Genomic DNA, 24,692 nt, shown 5'->3' with positions numbered 1-24,692 from the left:
CAGATGTCCGCTCTTCCGTACGGCGTACCCTCAATAGCCTTAAGTATCTTCCATAAATCTCAGGAATTTCCTAGTAGAGGTCCTTCAAACCAAACAAACGTCTGTTTCCGAAGAATTTCTAAAGACTCTTGTCTACCACGGCGTGACAAGGGAAAGTTAGTTTTTCTCACGTATGCTGCAACTTTCCTCCCACTAACCACTTTCTCTCGAGGGCGGTTAAGACCCTTCGTTTAACCAATTAACAACGAAGCCAATTCCCTCACTCTCCTAACTAAAATCGTCACCAACAAATCCGATGGTCCCGTGCGCTAGACACACCCATCCTTAGCTTTTCTCTGACACAGCATCGTCACTCAACTTCACTTCTTCTACATCGTTGGAAAAGTCAACTACTAAGTATACGCTAATGCCCAGCGGGGCAGTCTAAGCATAACGCGAGAGTCGGTCTCGGTATTGTCGAGCCTACATTTCCTCTCCTAAATATCTTATAGTGCTACGTCCACTAATACATTGAATCCAATTACAAGAGCCCTGCTCTAACGTACATATCTATCTTATCTTCGTGCGATAAGTGATTATCTCTTAATCTATGCTCATCAGTGTAATCTAAGTGTTGGAAATATATAATTTATAATTCTGTGAATCACAGTGTTATATGTTGAAGTGGTTACCACTTCTAAGAAAACTCTACATCTGGTCTTTTTTAGTTTTCTCAAGCACTGAAGCCATCGACAGCGTGTAGACAAAAGACTGCGACGAAGTCAGGCCATAAACAGTAGACAGGCGACGTTGGCTTCGGGGTTTTTCAGTTATTAGGTAACACAGCTAGCGTGCGGATCTGGACCAGCTCAAATTGTATTTTTACTTATTACACTTCTATTTAAATATATTTTCTACCTTACAATTTATCCACGTGTTTTCTCTGTTTACACACCGAATAACCTCAACAGGTTATGGGCCCAGGGCTGTAAATTGCAAGGTAGCAACGTGAAGTGAATAAATTGTTAAAGTGTTGTGCTTAGTAAAATAAGGGATAGTGCTAAAATGGAATCAGCAAGTGCGAAGGTCGAAATGTTACGCGGCGAAGAAAATTGGCTCCAGTGGCGTTTTGTTATGCGTACACTTTTGGAGGAAGATGACGACCTGATCAACGTGTGTGAAGGGAATTTGTGTCATCCAGGTAACAGCGCGGAGAAAGAAATCGCTCGTGGAAGATTTTTGAAAGCAGATCGATTAGCGAGAAAATGAATCGTGACCTCAGTAGGAAAGAAACCGTTGGATCTTCTTTTATGTTGCACGACAGCACATGAAATGTGGAAAAAGCTGAATACAGTATATGACATGAAGTCGGATGAGAATTTAAATATGGTCCAGAAGCAGTTCTTCGATTTTAAATGGGAAGAATCTGAAAATGTCTCTTACAACCTATCAAAGTTGGAACTAATAGCGGCGAAGATGAAAGCCCTTGGGAGTGAAATTGGCGAGAAAATGCTGATAACACGCATTTTATCGGTGTTACCAAACAAATTCGATCATTTTCACAGTGCGTGGGATTCCGTAGAAGAAGAAAAGAAGACCTTAGACAGGCTTAGTACCAGGCTGATGACGGAAGAAATTAGATGGAAGGAAGACGACCAGGAAACATCGGTGGCACTGGTAACAAAAGGTAATAATTATAAAAGGGAACAGCAGAAGCAGTCAAGTAAACGCGAATACGAGAAACAAGGACCAAGTTGCTTTAACTGTGGAAAAGTTGGCCATCTAAAGAAGGATTGCTTTAGATGCTTTATATGCAAAAGGAAAGGCCACACCAGCAAAAACTGTTTTAAAAATAACAAAAGAAGCAACAGTAGAGACAACCAGGAACCTAGAAACCAAAATCGGGATCACAGCGGAATTGGAAGTACCTCAGCGATACAAACGGCAAACCCTGATGTTTGGATAATCGACTCAGGAGCTACGGATCACATGACAGGACGACGGGAATGGTTCAGCGTTTTCGAAGAATTCGATAACACGGTGAAGATAGAGATCGGCGATGGTACGTTCATGGATGCGTGCGGCAAAGGAAAAATCAGAGTAGAGACTTTTGTGGACGGCAAATGGGTAACATGTACAATGAACGATGTTCTATACGTACCAGGTATGAAAAGAAATCTGTTTTCGATTAGATCTGTCGCAAGAAGGGGCATAGATTTTTGTATTTCAAAGGAAGGGACCAATTGCATATTTTTACAAAATCAGAAAATAATAGCAAGAGGTTCTGTTATCGGAAATTTGTATAAAGTAGATATGCGAGTTATCATACCGTCAGTTTGTAATTTTAGCAATAGAGCGGAGTCAAACGCGGACACATTGCAGTTATGGCACGAACGGCTATGTCATCAGAACATCAGACATGTTAAAGAATTCTTAAAGAATTCAAATATGAAAGTTGTAGAGGATAATAACTTTTTCTGTGAAGGTTGCGCGTACGGGAAACAGCATAGATCGAGTTTTCACGAGAAAATCAATCGGGCGACTAAACCTCGCGAAATTATTTATACGGATGTATGTGGACCTATGGAAGTCGAATCATTAGGCAAGAAACTGTATTTTCTGACATTTAAAGATGATTTTTCAAAATTCACAAAGATTTACTTCTTACGACGTAAGTCAGAAGTAATTGAAAAACTAAAAACCTTTTGCCTAGAAGTTGAAAATCAATTTAAGGATAAAATTAAAGAAATTCATAGTGATGGAGGGAAAGAATTCCAAAATAAAGAAGTCAAAGAATTTTTAAGAAGTCAGGGAATTAGGCACACGATTAACGTCCCATACACTCCTGAACAGAATGGTGTCGCAGAAAGGGAAAATAGAACAATAGTAGAGGCAGGTCGGTCGATGCTATATTCGAAACCAAATCTACCGCTGTTCTTATGGGCCGAAGCCATGAACACAGCAGTACATGTCATAAATAAGACGGGGCCGACAAGACAAGATAAGAAAACACCATATGAACTGTGGTACGGGAAACCGCCGAATTTAGAAAAGTTTAGGGTTTTCGATACTGAGTGCTTTGCTCACATACCTGCGGAGAAAAGGACAAAACTTGACAAAAAGGCTAACAGAGGATATTTGGTAGGCTATTTAGATGACGGACGAGGGTATCGAGTGTACGTGCCAACAGTAAAAAATGTAATATTAAGCCGTGACGTAATATTTAAGCCTGAACTAGAAAATGCGAAATTCGTAAAATTAAGTTTACCGAAAATTGTCGAGCGCGAAGATGTGAGTGCGCAGAGCGATAGAGCATGTACGTATGAAAGTGCAGAGAGTGAACATGAAAAACAACCTTATGGAACTAGCGACAATGTGAGACAATTGAGAGATAGAGATAATATCAAACGAACCGATTTTTATGGTAACCCAGTAACGTACGTAGCGGAAAAATTACCGGTGGATTTTAACGAAGCGATGAGATCCGAAAAGAAAGAGTTATGGGAAACAGCTATGAATGATGAAATGAAATCGCACCATGAAAATAAGACGTGGATACTTGTAGAAAAACCTAAAGATCAGAAGGTACTTAGCAATAGGTGGGTTTTAACGATAAAGCTAAATCCGGACAACTCGGAACGATACAAAGCGCGACTTGTAATAAAAGGGTGTTCACAGAAAGAAGGCATAGATTATAAGGAAACATATAGTCCCGTTGCTCGGTTTGGCACAATTAGATTAATGCTCAGTATTGCAGCCAAAAATAATTTACACCTCGGACAGTTCGACATTAAAACCGCATTCTTATATGGAAGTCTGAAAGAAGATATTTATATGAAACAACCTAAAGGTTATGATGATGGTACAAATTGGGTTTGTAAATTGCTAAAAAGCCTATATGGCTTAAAGCAGTCTCCAAGATGTTGGACGGAACGTTTCACAAAATTTATCTCGAACTTAAAATTTTATCAGAGTAACGCAGATCCTTGTTTTTATATTTATACAGAAGACGACAAATTAATGTTGATGACCATATACGTAGACGATGGACTGGTAGCAGCTTCAGACGAATCTTTAATTGATAAATTCTTCGATGATTTAAATAAAGAATTCAAAATTACGAGTTCGAAAAAAGTAAAGAGTTTCCTTGGACTTTAAATTAATAGATTAGAAGATGGTTCAATATTCATTCATCAGAGTAGGTATATCGAAAACATATTGGAAAAATTTAATATGAATGAGGCAAACAGTGTTTCTACACCTATCGAGACTAATTGGAACGAAAGTAACATAGGCGATAATGATTGTAACGCACCATACAGAGAAGCCGTAGGGAACTTAATATTTTTACAAACCGTAAGTAGGCCAGATATTAGTTTTGCAATAAATATAGCGGCGAGACACTTAGAGAATTCAAACCAGTATCAATGGAAATTAGTCAAACGAATTTTGCGCTACATAAAAGGGACCGCAGACATGGGACTCTTATATACAAAAGCAGGCAGTCTCGAAACCTTTAGCGACGCTGACTATGCAGGCGACAAAGAAACAAGAAAGTCGACATCAGGCGTTGTATGTAAGTATGCGAATGCGGCCATCACATGGCAATGTAAGCGACAACAATGTATAGCTCTATCTACGACCGAAGCTGAATATGTCAGTGCAGCCTCAGGAGCGAAAGAAATTATGTGGCTAAAGAAAATATTTCTTGAATGTAAATTAGAGATCCTTAAGTATATGCTATGTGTAGACAATACTAGTCCCGTGAAATTAATTAAGAATCCAGAATTCCATCAAAGAAGTAAGCATATTGACGTAAGATATCATTTCTTGCGAGATTTATACAATAGAGGCGAAATTGATATAACGTATGTAACAAGCGAAGAGCAGTTGGCAGATATATGTACAAAGGCGTTGCCAAAACCGAGATTTGAATATTTAAGGAAGAAGTTAGGTTTGAAAAGTAAAAAAGATATTAAGAGGTAATTGTTTGTAAACATGTAGAGTTTTTAGGGAGGGTGTCGAAGTGATTATTACTTCTCAAAAAAAAGAGGAAAAACTCTACATGATCTGTTTAGTCTTCTAGTTTTTTTTGTGTAATAAATTAATTTGTATGGAAAAGAGAAAGGCGGCTGGCAAATGTACTTGAAAAGGCATTGACAAATTAATTTTCAGATATTTACGACAAGAGTTAGAAAATATTAAGAGATAATTTGTAAATTTGAGATAATTGTTTGTAGGGATGTAGAGTTTTAGGGAGGGTGTTGAAGTGGTTACCACTTCTAAGAAAACTCTACATCTGGTCTTTTTTAGTTTTCTCAAGCACTGAAGCCATCGACAGCGTGTAGACAAAAGACTGCGACGAAGTCAGGCCATAAACAGTAGACAGGCGACGTTGGCTTCGGGGTTTTTCAGTTATTAGGTAACACAGCTAGCGTGCGGATCTGGACCAGCTCAAATTGTATTTTTACTTATTACACTTCTATTTAAATATATGTCGGATATGAAAGGAAAGCCGAAGCCCTTCCTTGGAAATTTTGGGAACATCCTCTAGTACCTTAGCCTAGATTTTATTATAGTTGTAATTGTTTAAGATTTGTAATAAGCGAGATTGGGTTCGAGGTGACAATCGGTCGCTGAACGTAGCCACGGTCACGGGATGGATGTTTTATCTAACGGAGGTCTGGAGTGGTTGTATGTGTTTTCCGAGAAATGTGGTTGTGGCGGCATGCGGCCTCGAGAGCGGGCCGAGCCACGTGTGATGTTGCCTCGGAGGTGCCGATGCAATGGGACATACATTGTATTTAGTAACCAAAACTCCAGGCAGAAACTGCCTAGCAACGGCGTTTGGAACTTTCTCGATGCTTCCAACGAGTGTGCCTAGCAACGGCGTTTGGAACCTTCTCGATGCTTCCAAACGGGTATAGAAAACAAAATGCAATCGTACAGGGAGAAAAATCTCCACGAGGCTGGCATTCTTGCGATTGCCTTGGAGAGTGATACATCGAGCATTTTCGACGATCGCATTTGCGTCTAAGTTAGTTTCGCTTAGTAAGGAGTTATCCCGGTGACCGTGGATTCGTTTGAACTCAAACATTGCTAATAGTATTATTTAATTTAATTATTCGTAGATCGTATTATTCATTAGGCTTAGTGTTTGTTAGACTTATTACTAGTTGTACCTATTATTTGTTAAGCTTAGTGATAGACCTGTATATACGTGTAAATAAAATCTCGGCTTTGTGAAACGATGGCTAGTCCACATGAAGAGTCGTCGCGCGCCCAAAATTCGAATCGTGATCCGACATATATTTTCTACCTTACAATTTATCCACGTGTTTTCTCTGTTTACACACCGAATAACCTCAACATTATACAAACTCAATCACCCCTATTATCTCACCGGAAATCAGGGGATCGATCAAGTCGTGGTGTCGATTGTTATAATCGTAACGGGAATTTACGACTCCCGTTGACGTCTCTCCTAGCGACTACGTCTCCCCGCGATTGGTCGAATAAACATTGTGATTGGTTGATTTCCTGCTGCCATATTCGATTTCGCCGAGAATCGTGAACACGTACGCTGGAAGCAATGCGGGGTAATTATTTAATTTATTTCATAATATTATTTAACATATATCGTGAAAAGTTCTGAATATTCGGATTCTTCTGTTATCGTTTCATCGTATGTTAGCATTATCAACTCTCGATATCGAATTGACAAACAGAATTTTTCTCATACAAAGTAAGTCACATTAAGTACATGTATATGTATAGTCGAAGCAACGCAATTAAAAATTTTTCCATTTTAATTGGAATTATTTATCACAGACATTTTCCCGAGCATTCATTTTATAAATCTTATACATATATATATGTCGGAGATGAAAGAACACCGGAGTCTGTAATTGAACAATTGTAGTTATTCAATCCGATTGTAATTGTTCGAGAGTTGTGATAATGAGCTTGGGCTCGAGGCGGCAGTCAGTCGCCGAACGTAGCCGCGGTCACGGGATGAACGCTTTGTCTAACAAAGGTATGGAGTAATTCTATAGCTCTCCTTAAAAGAAATATTCGTGGCGACACGCGACAGAAAATATTCCAACGGTTTCTGTCCCGTGGCTCGCCACACGCAGACCCTATTCTTCGAGTAAGATGATTGCCCGATGTCGATGCGTCTCCGCAGTACATGTTCGGCTAGCCCGAGGGCCCGTTATAAATCTTAAGGTTTAGTTAACTAAAGTCCTTCAAACAGACAAACGGTCTTTGTCCCAACTACGGGAAGATAGGGCAGACATATTTTTCAACGAGCGGCGTCTCCCACTAGCAACTTTCCCTCGAGGGCGGCTAGCATCTTTTTCTAACCACCGATATGGAGATTGACCAATTAGCAGCAACGCCAATTTCCCTTACTTTCTGAACGAAGGCTTTTCTCGACGAATCCGATGATCTCGTATTCTTAGACACACCCCATTATAGTTTTCCTCTGTGGCATCATCGGGACGGGAAAGACATTCTCGCTCGCGATCTCATTGATGAAAGGAGTAACTCTTTACGACCAGTGAATATCACGCGTCCGACTTAGATTTTGTGAGTACGTTCATCTATCATTCCGTCGACCGCGGATTCGTTATTGAACCTAGGATCATTGTCATTAGTTTCTCGAGTACCTAACTACCACTGTTACTTGTCCGGCTCTATAATAATCGTATTTGCACTGGTCAATGTCTTCTCTATTGCATAACGACAACGTGTAACCCAAACGAAGATTCGTTTCACGCCCCTAACCCTAATTCTAATGTCCGCTCCGACATATATATATATATATCGTACATAAAACAAAATACATCTAAAAAATAATAATAATAAGGAACCTCTGATGGAAATGCCTCCGCAAACATTGTCCGAACGACGATCACCGAAGCCTAGGGAAACAACAAAAAAGGAAAAAACATTAAAATCGCAAAAACAACCATAATATGCGAATATCCAAACTTACGAAAAATAACTCGAAGAAGGAGGTCCTTGTTGTGGGAGAGCAGCGGAATTACGCGTGTTGCCCGAGCAAACATCGAGGTGATAATGATGCTGCAGCCGCCGGCCCTTGCACGCGCCGAAGAAACACGGGTAATTCCCACGGTACAAAACATAGAAGTTTCTCGCGGAAAAGACTAGATCAGCATGGAATGCTTCAAGCCTCCTAGACGCTAGCTCAGCAGAAGCACAGGACCGATAAAAACTAAGTCGAAATACGGAATTTACATTTTGTCACGTACGATTCCAAGAAACCCAAACTGCAACATCCCGATTCCCACGGAAGCGTGCCCCCAGTGGACCACCACCCCGTGGGGGATGGCATTATAAATAAGCGAAGCAACATAGAGCAGCGCTCATTATTATTCTGGTGAACATTCTTATTACGCTCATTATATTTTGTGTTCATTGTTATTACGGATCATTCGTGTAATATCGTGATGTAATATGTTTACAAAACGTGGACAATGGAGATGTTAATCAGACAGAAAAGACGATTGTGGCTTAACTTGAACTATTCATACCAAACGTACAGAACACAGTGCAATCCACACTCTCTCGGCAACGCCACTCGCAACCTCCGTCTCCGCTCGACTCGCACTCGGCTTCTCCGCTCGCACTCTCGTTCTCGACTCGCACTCTGCTCCTCGACTAACCCTCTCTGGCCGTTGTCCCAGTCTGTTGTCCTTTTCCTAGGCCCACCGCACACGTGTTCCGCAGACGCTCGTGGCCAGGGTCACGTAGGTCTTTTCCACGAAACTATGCACTTGAAAAGACCGATGACACATTGATGGGCCCGACGGCGCCTCGGCTCTCGCGACATTGTTCATAGTTCGCCCGATATTTCCCAGGCCTTTCGTCCACGATACTACATTCGGCCATCCTGCAATAACATCTGCCCTCAGATGTTGCCTTCTATCTCGCTGTCATCAGATGCGTCACTTTCGGCGTTTAGGACCCAAGGTTTCATAAAATGTGCGGGTCCTTCCTTCGGTATTGCTTCACACGCTTTCTTCTTTTCTTGTAATTTCGCAGGTTCCCTTCTAGCTTACCTATGTTTCGTTCGGTTAGGCTACAGTCAAGACAGTTGGATACCATGTGTTCGCCCTTCTCGCGCAACCCCTTGAACCAGAAGTCCTTCTTGACCATAGCTTCGGTTTTGGTAACCTCGAAATGCCCACGCTCGTGCGCTTGCCTGACTACCTGAGCCCGCATCGCCTTCGATACTACTATTAGCACATCGTCCTCACACTCCTTATACAAAATATTGTTTCTTACTACCTGCCCATCGGCCTGACTGCACGTTGCGGCGTCCAAAATCCTACGGACTTCAATGTCCTTGTTCTGTGCCCTTCTCAACCGTGCAATCAGCCCGTCTTCACTCTCCGTTACATACATAGTGCTCGGCAGGGGGTTCCTACTCGGAGCATCTACATGCTGCATACTTTTCCCCGGCCGATGACACACCTGATACTTAATCTCGCCTAGTAACAAGGCCCATCTAGCCACACGCACACACAAATCTTTCTTTCTAACTACACCTATCGGACTCGCATACTCCAAGTCTGGCGATTTGATGACACCCTCGTATGTCCACGCTTCCATCAGATCATCTACTTCCTTTCTTTCCGACGGCGCCAGTCTTCGCGGTCTTCGCGCTACCGGTTTGTCGCTTTTCAGAACTATTTTCGCGGTTATCCCGACGTCTCTCTTCTTCTCCGGCCTATACCCTTTAATAATATCGCGAATCGCTTCACGATAATGCGGTTCCCGTACGTGTGTCAGGTCTGTTTCGTCGGTCTGTTCTACCGCGTTTACCCTCAGTACATCCGGCGCGTCCTCGTGACCGTCGGTCTGATCGTCGAGTCGTAAAAATGTCACCTCGCCCCGTTTGACTCGCAACTCTACCTGGTCTAAAAAGTCGGTACCTAAGAGTAGACTGTGTCTTGTCATTACCTTATTCGAGACAACATGCAGAGTGACAGTAAAGTCGTACCCGTCGACCGTCATTACCCTTGTGAACTCGCCCCAGGTACTATTGCCAGCGGAACCAAAACCATCAAACTTAAGTTTGCAGTTTCCCAGAGGTGGTGATCCTAACCTCACATACTCATCCGCTCGTATGAACGTAAGGTCACTACCTGTATCCACTAACGAGACAAACCTGCAGCCATCTATCGACACGTCCTTCACGTACTTTTTCCTCTCCGGTCTTGAGATTACGTAAGTCTTTACTTGTCGCGCTGTACAATTCGCCGCCACATGTCCAAATCCGCTGCACTTGAAACACCTAACACCTTCTCCCCTCTCCGGACACTTAACACTTAGGTGATCCTCACTACCGCAGATGAAGCATCTTCTTTTCTTCATTGCATCTACAGATTGACTGGGCTTCCCGTTCTTCTGGGTTTTAGCCGACTTCACAATCGACTTTGCTCTGCGACTCTTCTGCTCTTCGTACATCACTAACCTCTTCCTCAACCCTTTGATTGACGTAGCGCCGTACAATACAGCCTTATTGTTCTCGTCGTCTATTATTCCATCCACTATGTATTCCACCTTTGCTTCCTCCTCCATGTCCACATGGCTGGCTATTTCGAGCATGCGGTACATGTAAGCCAAACATGCTTGATCACTCTCCTTTTTTGTTTCTTCAAGTTTCTGATGTACTTGCCTACTGTTGACTTTCCTCGAAAATTCTTTCACTAGCCCCCTCTTCAACTCATGCCAAGTCCTGGCATGACACTCGAAGCTCGCAAATATTTTCGCTGATCCCTTCAGCAGCTTCCTCGCGTAGACTGCCTTCTGCCCATCCGACCACATGCACGTATCAGCGACTTCCTCGAACGACTCGAACCATCGTTCGACATTTTCACCTCTGTTGCCACTAAACGACTCTAATGCATCTTCGACGTCTCTAAAACTCAGTGTCGAACCAACACATGCCCTTCGACAACATTCGTCACGGTCCTGATGCACCCTTCGCGTATCTCTCTTGTATCCTCTTGCGTTTTTCTTGTCATCTTCATCCTCACTTTCGTCGTCGCTTTCTTCTTCCGACAATATGTCATTACCATCCATGGCCGCTCGTAGCCGTGCGCGTAATTCTACTTTTCTTCCCGTCGTTTTTAAACCCAAACTAGCGAGGCGCTCCTTCAACTCCTTCGTATTCATTTTCTCAACATCCTCACCTTCGTTACGATCACGCTCAGCTCTCTGTACATTTTCTAAATCTCGTTGACCGGTTAGCTCTTCACCGCCCGTCGATCCCTTACGATACGATTGTCCAACCCTACACGCCCGATTCAGCCTTGCAATCAGCACTGACCTCGCACCCGATATAGGGAGGTTCATTCGCGCGAGCTTATTCCTCAGCTCCTCCAGCGTCGAACCCTCTTCACCCGACAATCGTTCGTCCCCGACGTTGGCCATTTTTCACACAACACAAACTTAAACAGTCAACGATATCGTCTTTTACCGCACCGCGTACCGGTAAATTCACAACTAGCTCGAATAGCTTTGTTAAACCGTTTCGTTTTCTGTCTTGTCCAATCCCGGCTGAGCCCCCAAAAATATGTAATATCGTGATGTAATATGTTTACAAAACGTGGACAATGGAGATGTTAATCAGACAGAAAAGACGATTGTGGCTTAACTTGAACTATTCATACCAAACGTACAGAACACAGTGCAATCCACACTCTCTCGGCAACGCCACTCGCAACCTCCGTCTCCGCTCGACTCGCACTCGGCTTCTCCGCTCGCACTCTCGTTCTCGACTCGCACTCTGCTCCTCGACTAACCCTCTCTGGCCGTTGTCCCAGTCTGTTGTCCTTTTCCTAGGCCCACCGCACACGTGTTCCGCAGACGCTCGTGGCCAGGGTCACGTAGGTCTTTTCCACGAAACTATGCACTTGAAAAGACCGATGACACATTGATGGGCCCGACGGCGCCTCGGCTCTCGCGACATTGTTCATAGTTCGCCCGATATTTCCCAGGCCTTTCGTCCACGATACTACATTCGTATTACGTTCATTATTCTTGCGTTCATTATTATAGTGATCATTGTTATTACCGTTCATTATTCTTGTGCTCATTATATTTTGTGTTCATTGTTACTACGTTCGTTATTGCGCTCATCATTGCGTTTAGAAATTTTGTATAGTATTTTGCGTTTCGGGGTCTTTAGTTTTTCGGTCAAGAAAAGAGAACCGCGACTAAGTAAAAGAAAGATTTTATCTTTGAAGTCCTCATTTCATCGCTTAGACAGAAACGCGCATTGTAATTGCGGTATTAATCCAGTTAGTAAATTGTTCAGTCTGTATCGAAATAGATAAATAAAGTAAAAGTTGATAGTAAACTATATTCGAGTTCAAGTAATAAACCCAACAAAAACTTCGACGACCACCGGAGCAGCTGAGGTAATGGCACCAGACAGCACCTACTCCTCAAGGTAAGAAAATTAATTTTGAAAATTTCCTTCTTCTCTGATAATCTCGTTGCCCTCGAGAATCGAATTAGAACTTCCTATCATCGATCTCGTTTTATTTTCGTGAACGGTTTTGAAGATAGAATCATTGTTTAAACTTTAAACAAAGGAGTTGTCCGCTGTGTCGGCTTGTGCGAACGGTATTTTCAGCTACTGAAACACCCACTGATCTTCGCATTCCTCCTCCCATTGTTGGCAAAATATTGTCCGTCTTTGGGCAAGGCTTGCGAAATCACACAAGTCCCGCACAGAGAGGACCATTAAATACATCGTCGGGGTCAATCGAAAATTAAGAGCAATACCGGCATTGCTATTAACCGATATTCTTGCCATCATTGCATGCGATTGTAAGAGAGAAATAGCAGAATAATTTCCCTTCGAAAATTTAACCAAAGGATCGTTCGCTGTGTTGACTTGTGCAAACGGTGTTTTCGATTATCGAAAACACCCATCGATCTTCGCATTCCTCCTCCCACTGTTGGTAAAATATTACCCGTCTTTGGGCAAGGCTTGCGAAATCACACGAGTCCCACACAGAGAGGATCGTTAGAATCATCCTCGATTATTAAACTCAAAAGGCAAGAAAATCATGGTAACAGAATCCATCGTAGTAAATGAATTGAGTTTCGATTCTAACGGCAAACTACTGCAGCGAAATTAAAAGAGAAGAAGAAGTCAAACGTAAAAATAAATTTATATAAAACAACGAAAAATCTCACATTCCTATCCAATCCAGCAACGCTAAAATATATATATCCGGCTAATAAAATATATATAAAGGTAATAATCTAAGCAATTCTACATTCAAATAAAAATCCGTTTAACGAGGACAAATATTTATTGTTCCCAGCTTTAATCCTCTCCCGTGCCAATATCCCTGCACATAGCAGGTTAGCCGAAAAGTGGAAATCGTTTACCAATTGCATTAAGCGTCAGTTAACGCTACCCATTAAACGAAAAAAAATAATAAAAAATAAAATATTTTGAAATAGTCCTTAGACTATTTCTGGTGGCAGCAACTACCGTATTAATTAGAAATCTAAATCAGTATTACATACACAATAATATGAATTCAGTTTATTTCCCTTCAGATTAAATTCAAACTCAAACGAAAAAAAAAAATTTTTCAGTAAAATTTAAACTTAAGATTTGATCGATTTAAACAAACAAATTGATACGTAACATTAGAGATTTAAATTTTTGGTGGCAGCGGTGGGATCCGCTTCACGGAGGATTAAAGTTGGTTTAAACGGTTCGATTCGCTCCACAAAGAATTAAAGTTGTTACGATTATCGATAAAATATATACCTAAGAAATAATGTCGACTAAATTAGAATCGTTGGACAAAGACATGATCTTGATGTTGTCGGAAAAACTTAAAGCATGGGATGCGAATTTTCGCGACATGAGTACAACAATGAATAAATTACAAGACGATGTGCGTTCACTGAAAATAAAAAAAGAAATCAAGACACCCGTATCATCGCCGATAATTTCCCAAGCGACAATACCGATAGAAGTTAATCCCCAACCAATTAAGTTAAAAGATGCAATAGAGACAGTACCAGTGTTCGACGGACATCGACCCTCGGTATTTCGATTTTTAAGAGCATGCGAGCGCGCACGAAACATGGTTCCTAGGCATCAAGAATCTCAGTTAGTAAAATTATTAACGAATAAGCTTCGCGGACACGCATTTCTCGCCATAGAAGACACAGAAGTAATAAGTTTAAACGATTTCGGGAATAAATTAAAAGATATGTTCGGTCCGGGAAAAACGGTTAACGAATATAAAGGGGAATTAGCTACAATATTTCAACGACCGGGAGAAGATATTTTGGACTAGATAGAACGCGTCAAAGATCTCAGACTGGCGATAATGAACGGGGAAAGGTACGAGTACGGCACCGTATTTCAAGATAGGATAGATCGAGACACGAGGGAAGCTTTCGTTAAGGGGCTTCCAAACGAGGTGTATTTACGAGTAAAGATAGCAGGATACCAATCCTTGGACGATGCGTACCGCCAAGCCGTGAAAGCAACACGAGAACTAAAACAAGTGAACAATAGAATTCGATACCAACATTCGACACCTTCGAATAATTATAACGAAACAACCGCCAGAATAGGAGATTTGTACCGCCGTCGCAGAAACATCTAAACAACCTGGGAATAGAAGAAAATGTTAGAAAAGAAGCAAGAGCAATAATTTGGGAAGAAAAATGCATAAATAAATACCTCGATAGAGATCTAAATCAAAAGAGAGATGCTGATCATTTCAACCAATCAACTTTTCAATGCAAACACCATTCCGTTGCTGTGATAAGGGATAATGTCACGTTAAATAATAAGAGGACGCACGGTGCCATAGACAGGATCATGAGTGAGAAATTTCCTGAGTTACCAAACAAGATAAATAATATTAGTGCCAAAGAACTTTCAGACGAAGCAGAAACTAGGAAATTGAACGACGAGACGACAGGCAATGCTTATCCACTGCATAATATCACAGAGATATTGGACCCGCTGGGAAATGCGAATTGCCTCTCCACGTTCAACTTGGCAAAGATACAAAAGCAAGACTCCACGAATTTCGTGAATGTCTCAACCATAATAGGAAAAGAGATAGCGAGTGTATCTCACTCAAAAACTTCTATAAAACCATCAGAAGGAAACTTTATCAAACTCAAAGCCAAATCATTAAATTGCAAGGAAGATCACACTATAGAAAATAAAAATATAGCTATCCCTAAATCCAAAACAGAATCTATAAGCAAAAAGGTTTGTAATAAAAATTCAAAGAATAATTCCAAATCTACCAAAAATATTCCTAAACGTTCCATACAAATAAATAATAATTTAATTATAATAAGCACTTCCAGTGAAACTATTCATCCTGAAAAGGTAGAGAAAAATAAAGGTGTTGTGAATAAAGTAAATAAAGAAGGAAAAAGGGTAACTAAGGAAAAGGATTCTAAACATTTTCAAGCTGAAGAAACGCAAATTCAACGAGCCCAAAGAAATCAAAAGGGAGAAAATAGGGAATCACCAGTTGAAGATATATATAAAAACTTGAATACGCTAGCCATTGGATTATAATTGGATTAAAAATACTTTATTGGTTACTACATCTAATATTTGACGTAGGTAACATAGTAGGTAGTGCTGATCTTATGATTCCCCCAGGAAAATATAGATGGTATCACACTATACTATATACAAAATATTTTTGGGTTAATATGGCTGCGGCACTTTTAAAAATTTGTATTTTGAATGCTATTAGCAAGCAATTGGATAATTGGATCGATGTCAGTAAACTTGCGTCTTGGCGCAAAATAAAAACTAAAATGAAGGAAAGGAACGAAATTCTCCCCGCACGAATTAGTTTTGGACATCTAGCCAGAGAACCTACTGGTGAAGTAATAATCGAAGAGAACATGGAACCAACATACTCGGAATATCTCGAAGATCTGTTCAATAAAATTTACACCGTACAACGAATGGCAAGAGAAAATTTGATAAAATCCAAACTAAGATCAAAGGAATATTACGATCGACGAATCAACCCTCAAGATTTTAAAATAGGAGATTCGATATATTTACTAAAAGAACCTAGTAAAGGAAAATTCTCCGATCAATATACTGGACCACACAAAGTGCTAGAAATCTTGCAGAACCAAAACGTCAAGATTGAAGTAAAAAAGGGATTCCGCGAGCGGTGCACTTAAACAAGTTAAAACTAGCGCATAATCGAAATAATCAATGAATAAAGTGATTTCAGTGGGCAACGTAGTGCAGTAGTGTATGTTGTAGTGCTGTTCGTCGAATGACACAGATAGCGAAAACATAAAAGAAAAAAAAAGGAAAATTATTATATGTGCTTCAATTATTGTTTAAATATAAAACGTGTTAACTCAATGAATAATTAACTAGTGAAAGTGAAAGTTACCTTGTGAACAAGTGATCAACATACAAGAAAGTGTACGTGCAAGTATAGGTTATGGATCGTTGTTCGTGGTACATAATGTACGACAGCTACTTAAAATAAGTGAATAAATTAGTTTCAATCGTCTCAGTGCAAAATACAAGGTTACTAAATGTTATAACTATATTGTGGATAAATCAAAAGGAGGTGTGACACTGTTCGTCGAATAATACAGATAGTGAACACCTAAAAAGAAAAAAAAGAAAATTATCATGTGTACTCCAATCATTGTTTGAATATAAAACGTGTTGATTCAATAAATAATTAAAAGAGTGAAAGTGAAAGTTACCTTGTGAACAAGTAATCATCATACGAGAAGGTTTACGTGCAAAATAGGTTATGGCTCCCTGTTTGCGGAACACCATGTACAACAGCCAGCTGAAAAATAAATGAACAAATTAACTTCAATTGCCTTAATGCAAAATACAACAGTACTAAATGTTATAACAATACTGTGGAAGCATGGCACTGTTCGTTGAATAACACAGATAGCGGAAACTTGAAAAGAAAAGGTTTATTACGAGTGCTCCAATTAATGTTTGAACGTAAAACGTGTTAGTTCAACGAATAACTAAAACAGTGAAAGTGCAACCTACCTCGTGAACAATTAATCACTATACAAGGAAGTGTACATGCATGAATTTCGCAGGTTAATAAGAAGAAATAAAATAGCTGATAAAGTATAGAAAGCGGTTAGAAAATAATCAAGATAGATTAATTGAGAGTTAGTAATAAATATAACCGGAGTAAAAGGATATTTTGTTATGCATTAATCTACGTAGTATTGTTATGTTATTTTGTAATGCCCAATAGCGGTCGCGCACACAATGCATTATACACATATTGAATTAAATAAATTAAACACCACCTTTATGACCACAGATATAAGACGATTGAAGGCAGCCGTAGTAGAAGGCAGCCGTAGTAAGTATCCAAGGCATATCAAAGAATCGGATGATGTTGTGGGAACGATCCAGGTAAGTGGCGCAGCATCGAAAGAGCAGAATCTGAAGAATTACAGACAATGTTAATCTAACAAATAAATTTTAATCATTAATAAGGGAACTAATTCATATCATGCATAAAATAATAACAAATAGCAAGTACAAGCAATAATAAATTAATAGGGAAAATAAGAAAGGTTAATAAACACAGAAATGGGTTAGAAATTACAATGTCAATCTAACAAATAAAATTTAATCGCTAATAAGGAAACTAATTCATATCATACACAAAATAATAACAAATAGCAAGTACATGCAATAATAAATTAATAGGGAAAATAAGAAAAGTCAATAAACACAGAAATAGGTTAGAAATTAATCAAGATAGACTAACTAAATATTAACAACAAGACATGACTGAACTCGGTGCAAAGGCATAAAGTTATGCTACACGAAAATAACTGGTAACACAATACACAAAACATTAACTAAATTAAACAAGACTTACATAAATGCAAGTCACGTATAATCAAAACAATGACTATTGAAATTCGGTAACAATACAATCCATGCTATCACATTAAAGTAGCACACGGTATTGACACAGGCAATATCATGAAATACAAAACAATATTACAAAAACACTACTAAATAAAATTATAATGATTAACAATTAATTAGCTATTTCAACAACACGTTACTGTTGACATTAAACCAACGCCATACCAAAGAGACACGCGAGCGGCCATGTTGAAAAATTCGTCGCACATACAAATAATAGCCAATGCAATGTAATACAGCATCATAATAGCAATGTTAGGTACTAATAAAAAAAAAAAACAAACAAAAAAAGAGAGAGATAAGGAAAATATATATATAATAAATATCAACTAACATAATCATAACATATTATATATATTATATTATATACCAGGATACAGTCTTCGTACAAAGGAACAGGTCCGAACGAAACTTATAAAAAAAAAAAAAAATAAAAATAAATAATATATATATACATTAACTATTTTTGTATGTGTGTGCAGAACGGATGGCGAATTCTTCAACCATTCTCTGAACGACGGATGGAAGTACATGTAGGTGTTGTCCAGACGTTTCACAAGGAATCCAGAGAGCATTTTGAATCTCTGCAGAAAATCCTCCCATGCATGATCGTTACAATAATCTGACTCATCTCGAAAGAAATTTTTTTAGTCCAAGGAATAGCAATCCGCACCGTAGAACTGTAAGGCACCTGTACGCCATCCACGAAACCAAATACTTTTGCTATCCACCTGTAAACAAACAACATTTATAACTATACATATAATTCTCACTTATATCTACCAATATATATATACACGCATGTTGTAAAGTAGGCGATATTTATAACACTCACTTCCATTAATAATGCAAGTGACTCATAAAAATAAGCCGTCATATTTACCATTACACGCACATATATATATATTCAAAGACAAGCTATATTTGTAATATCTATTCCTATTGATAATATATACTTATATATTCATAACAATAAAACAAATCTCATCTATACTACTTACCAATACGTATGCATATATGTATATAATTATAACCCAAGTAGCATTCATAATATTTATTTTCACTGATAACATGTACGTAAAACCTAAAATAAAACAAAGGTTTTAACAATAAGAAAAAAAAAGAGAAAAAAATACATATAAATATAAAAATTTTCTTTTTCTATATATATATATATTAATAATAATAAAAGGTTATTCTTATTTCTAATAAACTCGAAAGTAAAATGACAAATGACAACATTATACCATGATATACCGACACAAAGACGCACCACACAGAAGAAACTAATAGAGAACGCTTTAAGCTTGGCAAACTTACCGCCCGACGAATTTGCATACACCATAACCAAAACCCAGGACACATGGCTCTGATCACAGGAGAAGCGGTCCATATAGTCGAATGCATTCCGGTACACGTAAAGGTACGACATACAAGAGAATGCTACTCGGAGCTACCCGTTTGGCAAGGGAATCACACCACAGGAACTCCAGGACGTGCGCCAAACGTGGCGATATTCAGCACCATCGTCGTTGGCCACGAGCGGAATATATACCCAAAAAGACCTCGACGCACTACGGGACCACGTCATGTTCCCGGCAGAAAAATCTGCAGTCTTGAACACATTGGCCAGAGGAGCGACAGGAAAAACAATCGTCCCTGGAACAGTAAACATCCTGGGAATGATGGACGAAAACACATTAACGACAATAGCGAAAAATACCGTATCAAGCTTATGGACTGGTTTCATGGAATTTGGAACTGTCAGTGCAGCAATATTTGGAATACTCGTAATGTTTAAATTAATCAAGACGATAATAGATATAGCCATATACGGATACCAGTTACGTGAAACTTACGGATGTGGAATCGCCCTATTAGGAGCAATATGCGGCTCAGTCACCCACCTGCTACTATACCTCAAAGGAAGACGAAATATCGATGATCAAACTTCACAACCTCAAGGGATATCGATAACACCGGTAGTCACTCAACAACCAACGACATCTACGTCCGCCTTGAGCGAACTCAGAGACACCATCAGTCAAATTTCCAAAGGAAATTTGAACTCCAAGGGCGGGGGTGTCACGTCCCGCGCTCCGCACGCGCCGTAACAAGAACAAGAAAACCATTCTATACAAAACGCGCGAATAAGGATTTGAATGCACAAACGAACACACGGCGCTACGAAACTAAAGGAAGGATTAACAAAACGAGGGCGACTAATAGATCCAACCAATAAACAAAACACATATACACACAACTCTAAATAAACCTACCAATAACCGACTTGCAATTTGAAAACTTGTGGTTCAATATAATATAAATCCAACCAGTATAAAATAAAATAAATAGAACCAGCTAATGGATTGAACGAGTTACGAACCAAACAAATAAACCAGGAAATAAGAATAACTACAAAAGGGGAAATAATTGAAACGCCAGGAATACATGTATATATAAATATATTTTAATCAATCAACTTGGAGAGTTACATATAAGTATAAACATATATGCCAGACATGTAATAAACTAGTAAATATTAGAGACAGTACTTCCAATACTATGCAACAAATACAATATTATCAATTTATGAAATATAAGTATATATGAAGTCAAAAACTAATAGTCTAACGAATACATAAAACATACAATATTGTATTATTAAAGAAATAAAAGTTACATTGTCAGAAACATATATATATGTGTGCGCATTCTATCAAACAGTAATCTAAGATACATACTTAAAACTAGCCTACATTCCGGTAAAGAGTTATAAAATAAGAACTACATTAAGAAACATGCATGTCTATATATAAATATATATAATCTATATTCTAAACTAAATTACTACTAATGTGTGCGCATTCTACATTATTAAATCAAATTAGTAATCTAAGATACATACTTAAAACTAGCCTACATTCCGGTAAAGAATTATAAAATAAGAACTACATTACGAAACATGCATGTCTCTACATAAACATATAAATAATCTATTTTCTAAACTAAAACTACTATAGAACACACAACGCAACACGTGGGACTAAACGACAACCTGTCGATAGCCCAAACGCTCAAAACAATTAACAGCGCAATGACTTGAGGAATTGGGTACAGAAATTCTACCATCAAACACAAATATGTAAACACACATTAAACGCACAATAATCTAGAAACAAAACCTTCAATACTATGTTGTCACAATACATGATATATATGTATATATGAAATCAAATGATTGACACATAACCTCAAATACACAACACTATATCACTAAAGAATCTAAATGAAAATCACTTTGCCAGAAATATATACATATATACGTGTGCGTGTGCGTGTTCTATCTTATTAAAAGAAATTAATATAAAATAAATAATTAACATTTCATTTCGTATGAACACTACATGGGCACGAGAAATATGCATATAAATACGTATATATATATATATATATATATATGTCGGAGCGCACATTAGAATTAGGGTTAGGGGCGTGAAACGAATCTTCGTTTGGGTTACACGTTGTCGTTGTGCAATAGAGGAGACATCGGCTAGTGCAAATACGATTATTATAGAGCCGGACAAGTAACCGTGGTAGTTAGGCACTCGAGAAACTAATGACAATGATCCTAGGTTCAATAACGAATCCGCGGTCGACGGGATGATAGATGAACGTACTCACAAAATCTAAGTCGGATGCGTGATATTCACTGGTCGTAAAGGGTTACTCCTCTCATCATTGAGATCGCGAACGAGAATGCCTTTCCTGTCCCGATGATGCCACAGAGGAAAACTATAATGGGGTGTGTCTAAGGACACGAGATCATCGGATTCGTCGAGAAAAGCCTTCGTTCAGAAAGTAAGGGAAATTGGCGTTGCTGCTAATTGGTCAATCTCCATATCGGTGGTTAGAAAAGGATGTTAGCCGCCCTCGAGGGAAAGTTGCTAGTGGGAGACGCCACTAGTTGAAAAATATGTCTCCCCTATCTTCCCGTAGTTGGGACAAAGACTGTTTGTCTGTTTGAAGGACTTTAGTTAACTAAACCTTAAGATTTATAACGGGCTCTCGGGCTAGCCGAACATGTCCTGCGGAGACGCATCGACATCTGGCAATCATCTTACTCGAAGAATAGGGTCTGCACGTGGCGAGCCACGGGACAGAAACCGTTGGAATGTTTATTGTCTCGTGTCGCCACGAATATTTCTTTTAAGGAGAGCTATAGAATTACTCCATACCTTGTTAGGCAAAAGGTTCATCCCGTGACCGCGGCTACGTTCGGCGACTGACTGTCGCCTCGAGCCCAAGCTCATTATCACGACTCTCGAACAATTACAATCGGGTTGAATAACTACAATTGTTCAATTACAGCTATAGTAGACTCTAGGTTACAATGTTGCGGGATTATCCAAAATTCCAAAGGCTCCGCTGTTCTTTCATCTCCGACACGGCCTTCCTGACTATCACACGTCCTCGTGTGTAACTAAAATATCGTGTTTTCTTTCATTAGATTCAACTGACATTATTTACGATTTAACTAAATGTCCAAGCAAGTCAAGGGTCCAGTGCAATAACAAAATTTCGTTCGGAAGCTTGACAACACAAAACTAAAAGAGAACAAGAATTTGTAGCGTTATAATTTGTATTCAAAGTGCTAGTTGCGTTCTGTGAGTCGCCAGACCGTAATGACACGACAGATCATGTTCGATTTCGTACACTGATGAATCTCAGTTGGTTGGATCATATTGCTACGTTGGGTGTATCACTATGGGTATATTGCAGATGTATGAAACATCACAGTGGATATATTGCAGACACGCAAAACGTCACTGTGGGTATATTACAGATGTATGAGACATCACAGTGGATATATTGCAGATACGCAAAACGTCACTGTGGGTATATTACAGATACATGAGACATCACAGTGGATATATTGCAAATACGCAAACGTCACTGTGGGTATATTACAGATGTATGAGACATCACAGTGGATATATTGCAGACACGCAAAACGTCACTGTGGGTATATCACAGATGTATGAGACATCACAGTGGATATATTGCAGATACGCAAAACGTCACTGTGGGTATATTACAGATATATGAGACATCACAGTGGATATATTGCAGATACGCAAAACGTCACTGTGGGTATATTACAGATGTGTGAGACATCACAGTGGATATATTGCAGATACGCAAAACGTCACTGTGGGTATATTACAGATGTATGAGACATCACAGTGGATATATTGCAGATACGCAAAACGTCACTGTGGGTATACACTACGACCACAACGTGGTGTTAATGATCCTCTGAGGTCAGTGCACTTGCATCGTTATTATCACCATCGTTGTCACCACCACAGACGTCCATCTCAGCAGGGGCGCAACTTTCTAGCATCTTTCTCAGTCTGTCATGTCTGTCCTTATATGATTGTTTGCCGTCTAAGGTTTTTAAAGTATATCTACCTCCTTCCAAAATCTTTGCTATCTCGAATGGACTTCTGAATTTCGGATCTAACTTCGTCTAGTTTCTTTCCTCGTTTTTGCATAATACAAAATCACCAAGGTTAAACCTAACTACCTTAGTTTTAGTTTTGTCAACTCCACCTTTATCGTACCTAGCACTAATTTCTATATCCTCTATTGCCCGCTGTCTTACATCAGAGATATCTACTTCTTTTTCTTCGATATTATCGGGTATCAATGAGTCGTAAGGTCTTTGCTGTTCCACCAATTAATAGTTCCAATGGGCTCGATTTAGTCACGCGGTTGGTGGTGCAATTTAAAGCCAGCCGTATTTTTGCCAACCGCGTCTAGCCACGATCGCCCGGTCGTTTCTATGATCGTGAACATAATTTTCAATGTACCGTAATACGCTCTACCTGACCGTTGGCCCTACTCGCACCGGTTGAGATTAAGTGGAGTTTTAGTGTTCACCTTGCCAGAAATCTTGGAATTCTTTACCCGTTAGGACACCTCTCTTGGTCCGCTATTATCCGGCAAGGACTGCCGAATAAAAATATAGTACTTAAGTGCTTTACCGGTACTAAGGAAATCTACTTTGCGAGTATGATGCAGATATGCGAATTTAGTGAAGACGTCGACCAAAACAATGACATACTCTTTCGAACCACTTTTACCGCTTAGTTTGCCCGTTATGTCCACGTGAACTGTATGCCAAGGTATGCTGGTCTTAGGTATAGGATGTAATTCAGCTTGTATTTTACCTGAACTGGCCTTTGAAACTTGACAAGCGTGACAGTTCTCTACGAATTGGCGAACATACTCCGCCATTCCTTCGAACCAGTAACACTCGCACGGTTTCTCAAGCGTTTTATCCCAACCTAAGTGCATAATTGACTGTTGCACATGGTTAATAACAGATCATCTAAAACCTCTGGGGACAATGGACAAGCAGAGAGTTCTGCCTTTTCTCTGTATTTTACGATGAAGGGTACCGGACCGTAACTCATACGTATTCGCGACGTCTTCCGCGAGCTCTTCGTTCTGTAATTTATTGACGATCCCAGAAATTTGGGAGTCGCGACGTTATTCCACTAATAGCTAGTCTTCGGAGATTTCGGTCAGATTGATTTCCTTCTCTATGACTTCGTTGATCGTAAGGTGATCCAAGTCTACGGGATTTCGCGAGACAAAATTTACGTGGGCCATTCGTTTACCTTCCCGGTAC

General features: G+C 39.5%; 2 protein-coding genes across 4 annotated transcripts in view; both read right to left on the bottom strand.

The window, feature by feature from the left end:
* LOC117164953 (uncharacterized) overlaps positions 1-616 on the bottom strand; it is a 92,975-nt gene extending 92,359 nt beyond the window's left edge. The window contains exon 1 of the mRNA XM_076627058.1: positions 285-616. Coding sequence (XP_076483173.1) covers positions 285-322 — 38 coding nt within the window. The 5' untranslated portion in view covers positions 323-616. The remainder of the gene's footprint in view (positions 1-284) is intronic.
* Positions 617-6,572: 5,956 nt separating this feature from the next.
* LOC143304563 (uncharacterized) lies at positions 6,573-18,237 on the bottom strand. 3 transcript variants are annotated; one of them, XM_076627025.1, is made up of 4 exons: positions 18,158-18,237; positions 17,356-17,494; positions 16,777-16,865; positions 8,437-16,673 (listed from the first exon to the last, which is right to left on the bottom strand). In XM_076627025.1, the coding sequence occupies exon 4, from the start codon at positions 11,443-11,445 to the stop codon at positions 8,980-8,982; it is 2,466 nt and encodes an 821-aa protein (XP_076483140.1). In that variant the 5' UTR covers positions 11,446-16,673; positions 16,777-16,865; positions 17,356-17,494; positions 18,158-18,237; the 3' UTR covers positions 8,437-8,979. The 3 variants fall into 3 exon arrangements, 2 of the variants coding, with proteins under 2 accessions (XP_076483140.1, XP_076483141.1); XM_076627026.1 differs by lacking the exon at positions 17,356-17,494 and having other exon boundaries at positions 18,158-18,236; XR_013061230.1 differs by lacking the exons at positions 16,777-16,865; positions 17,356-17,494; positions 18,158-18,237 and adding an exon at positions 6,573-7,904 and having other exon boundaries at positions 7,979-15,085.
* Between the last annotated feature and the right edge of the window lie 6,455 nt (positions 18,238-24,692).

Source organism: Bombus vancouverensis, unplaced genomic scaffold (genome assembly GCF_051014615.1).
Source record: "Bombus vancouverensis nearcticus unplaced genomic scaffold, iyBomVanc1_principal scaffold0040, whole genome shotgun sequence".
In the NCBI taxonomy this organism is placed as follows: domain Eukaryota; kingdom Metazoa; phylum Arthropoda; class Insecta; order Hymenoptera; family Apidae; genus Bombus; species Bombus vancouverensis.
The sequence above is the reverse complement of the archived record's forward strand: the minus strand, read 5'-3'. Positions and strand labels throughout refer to the sequence as shown.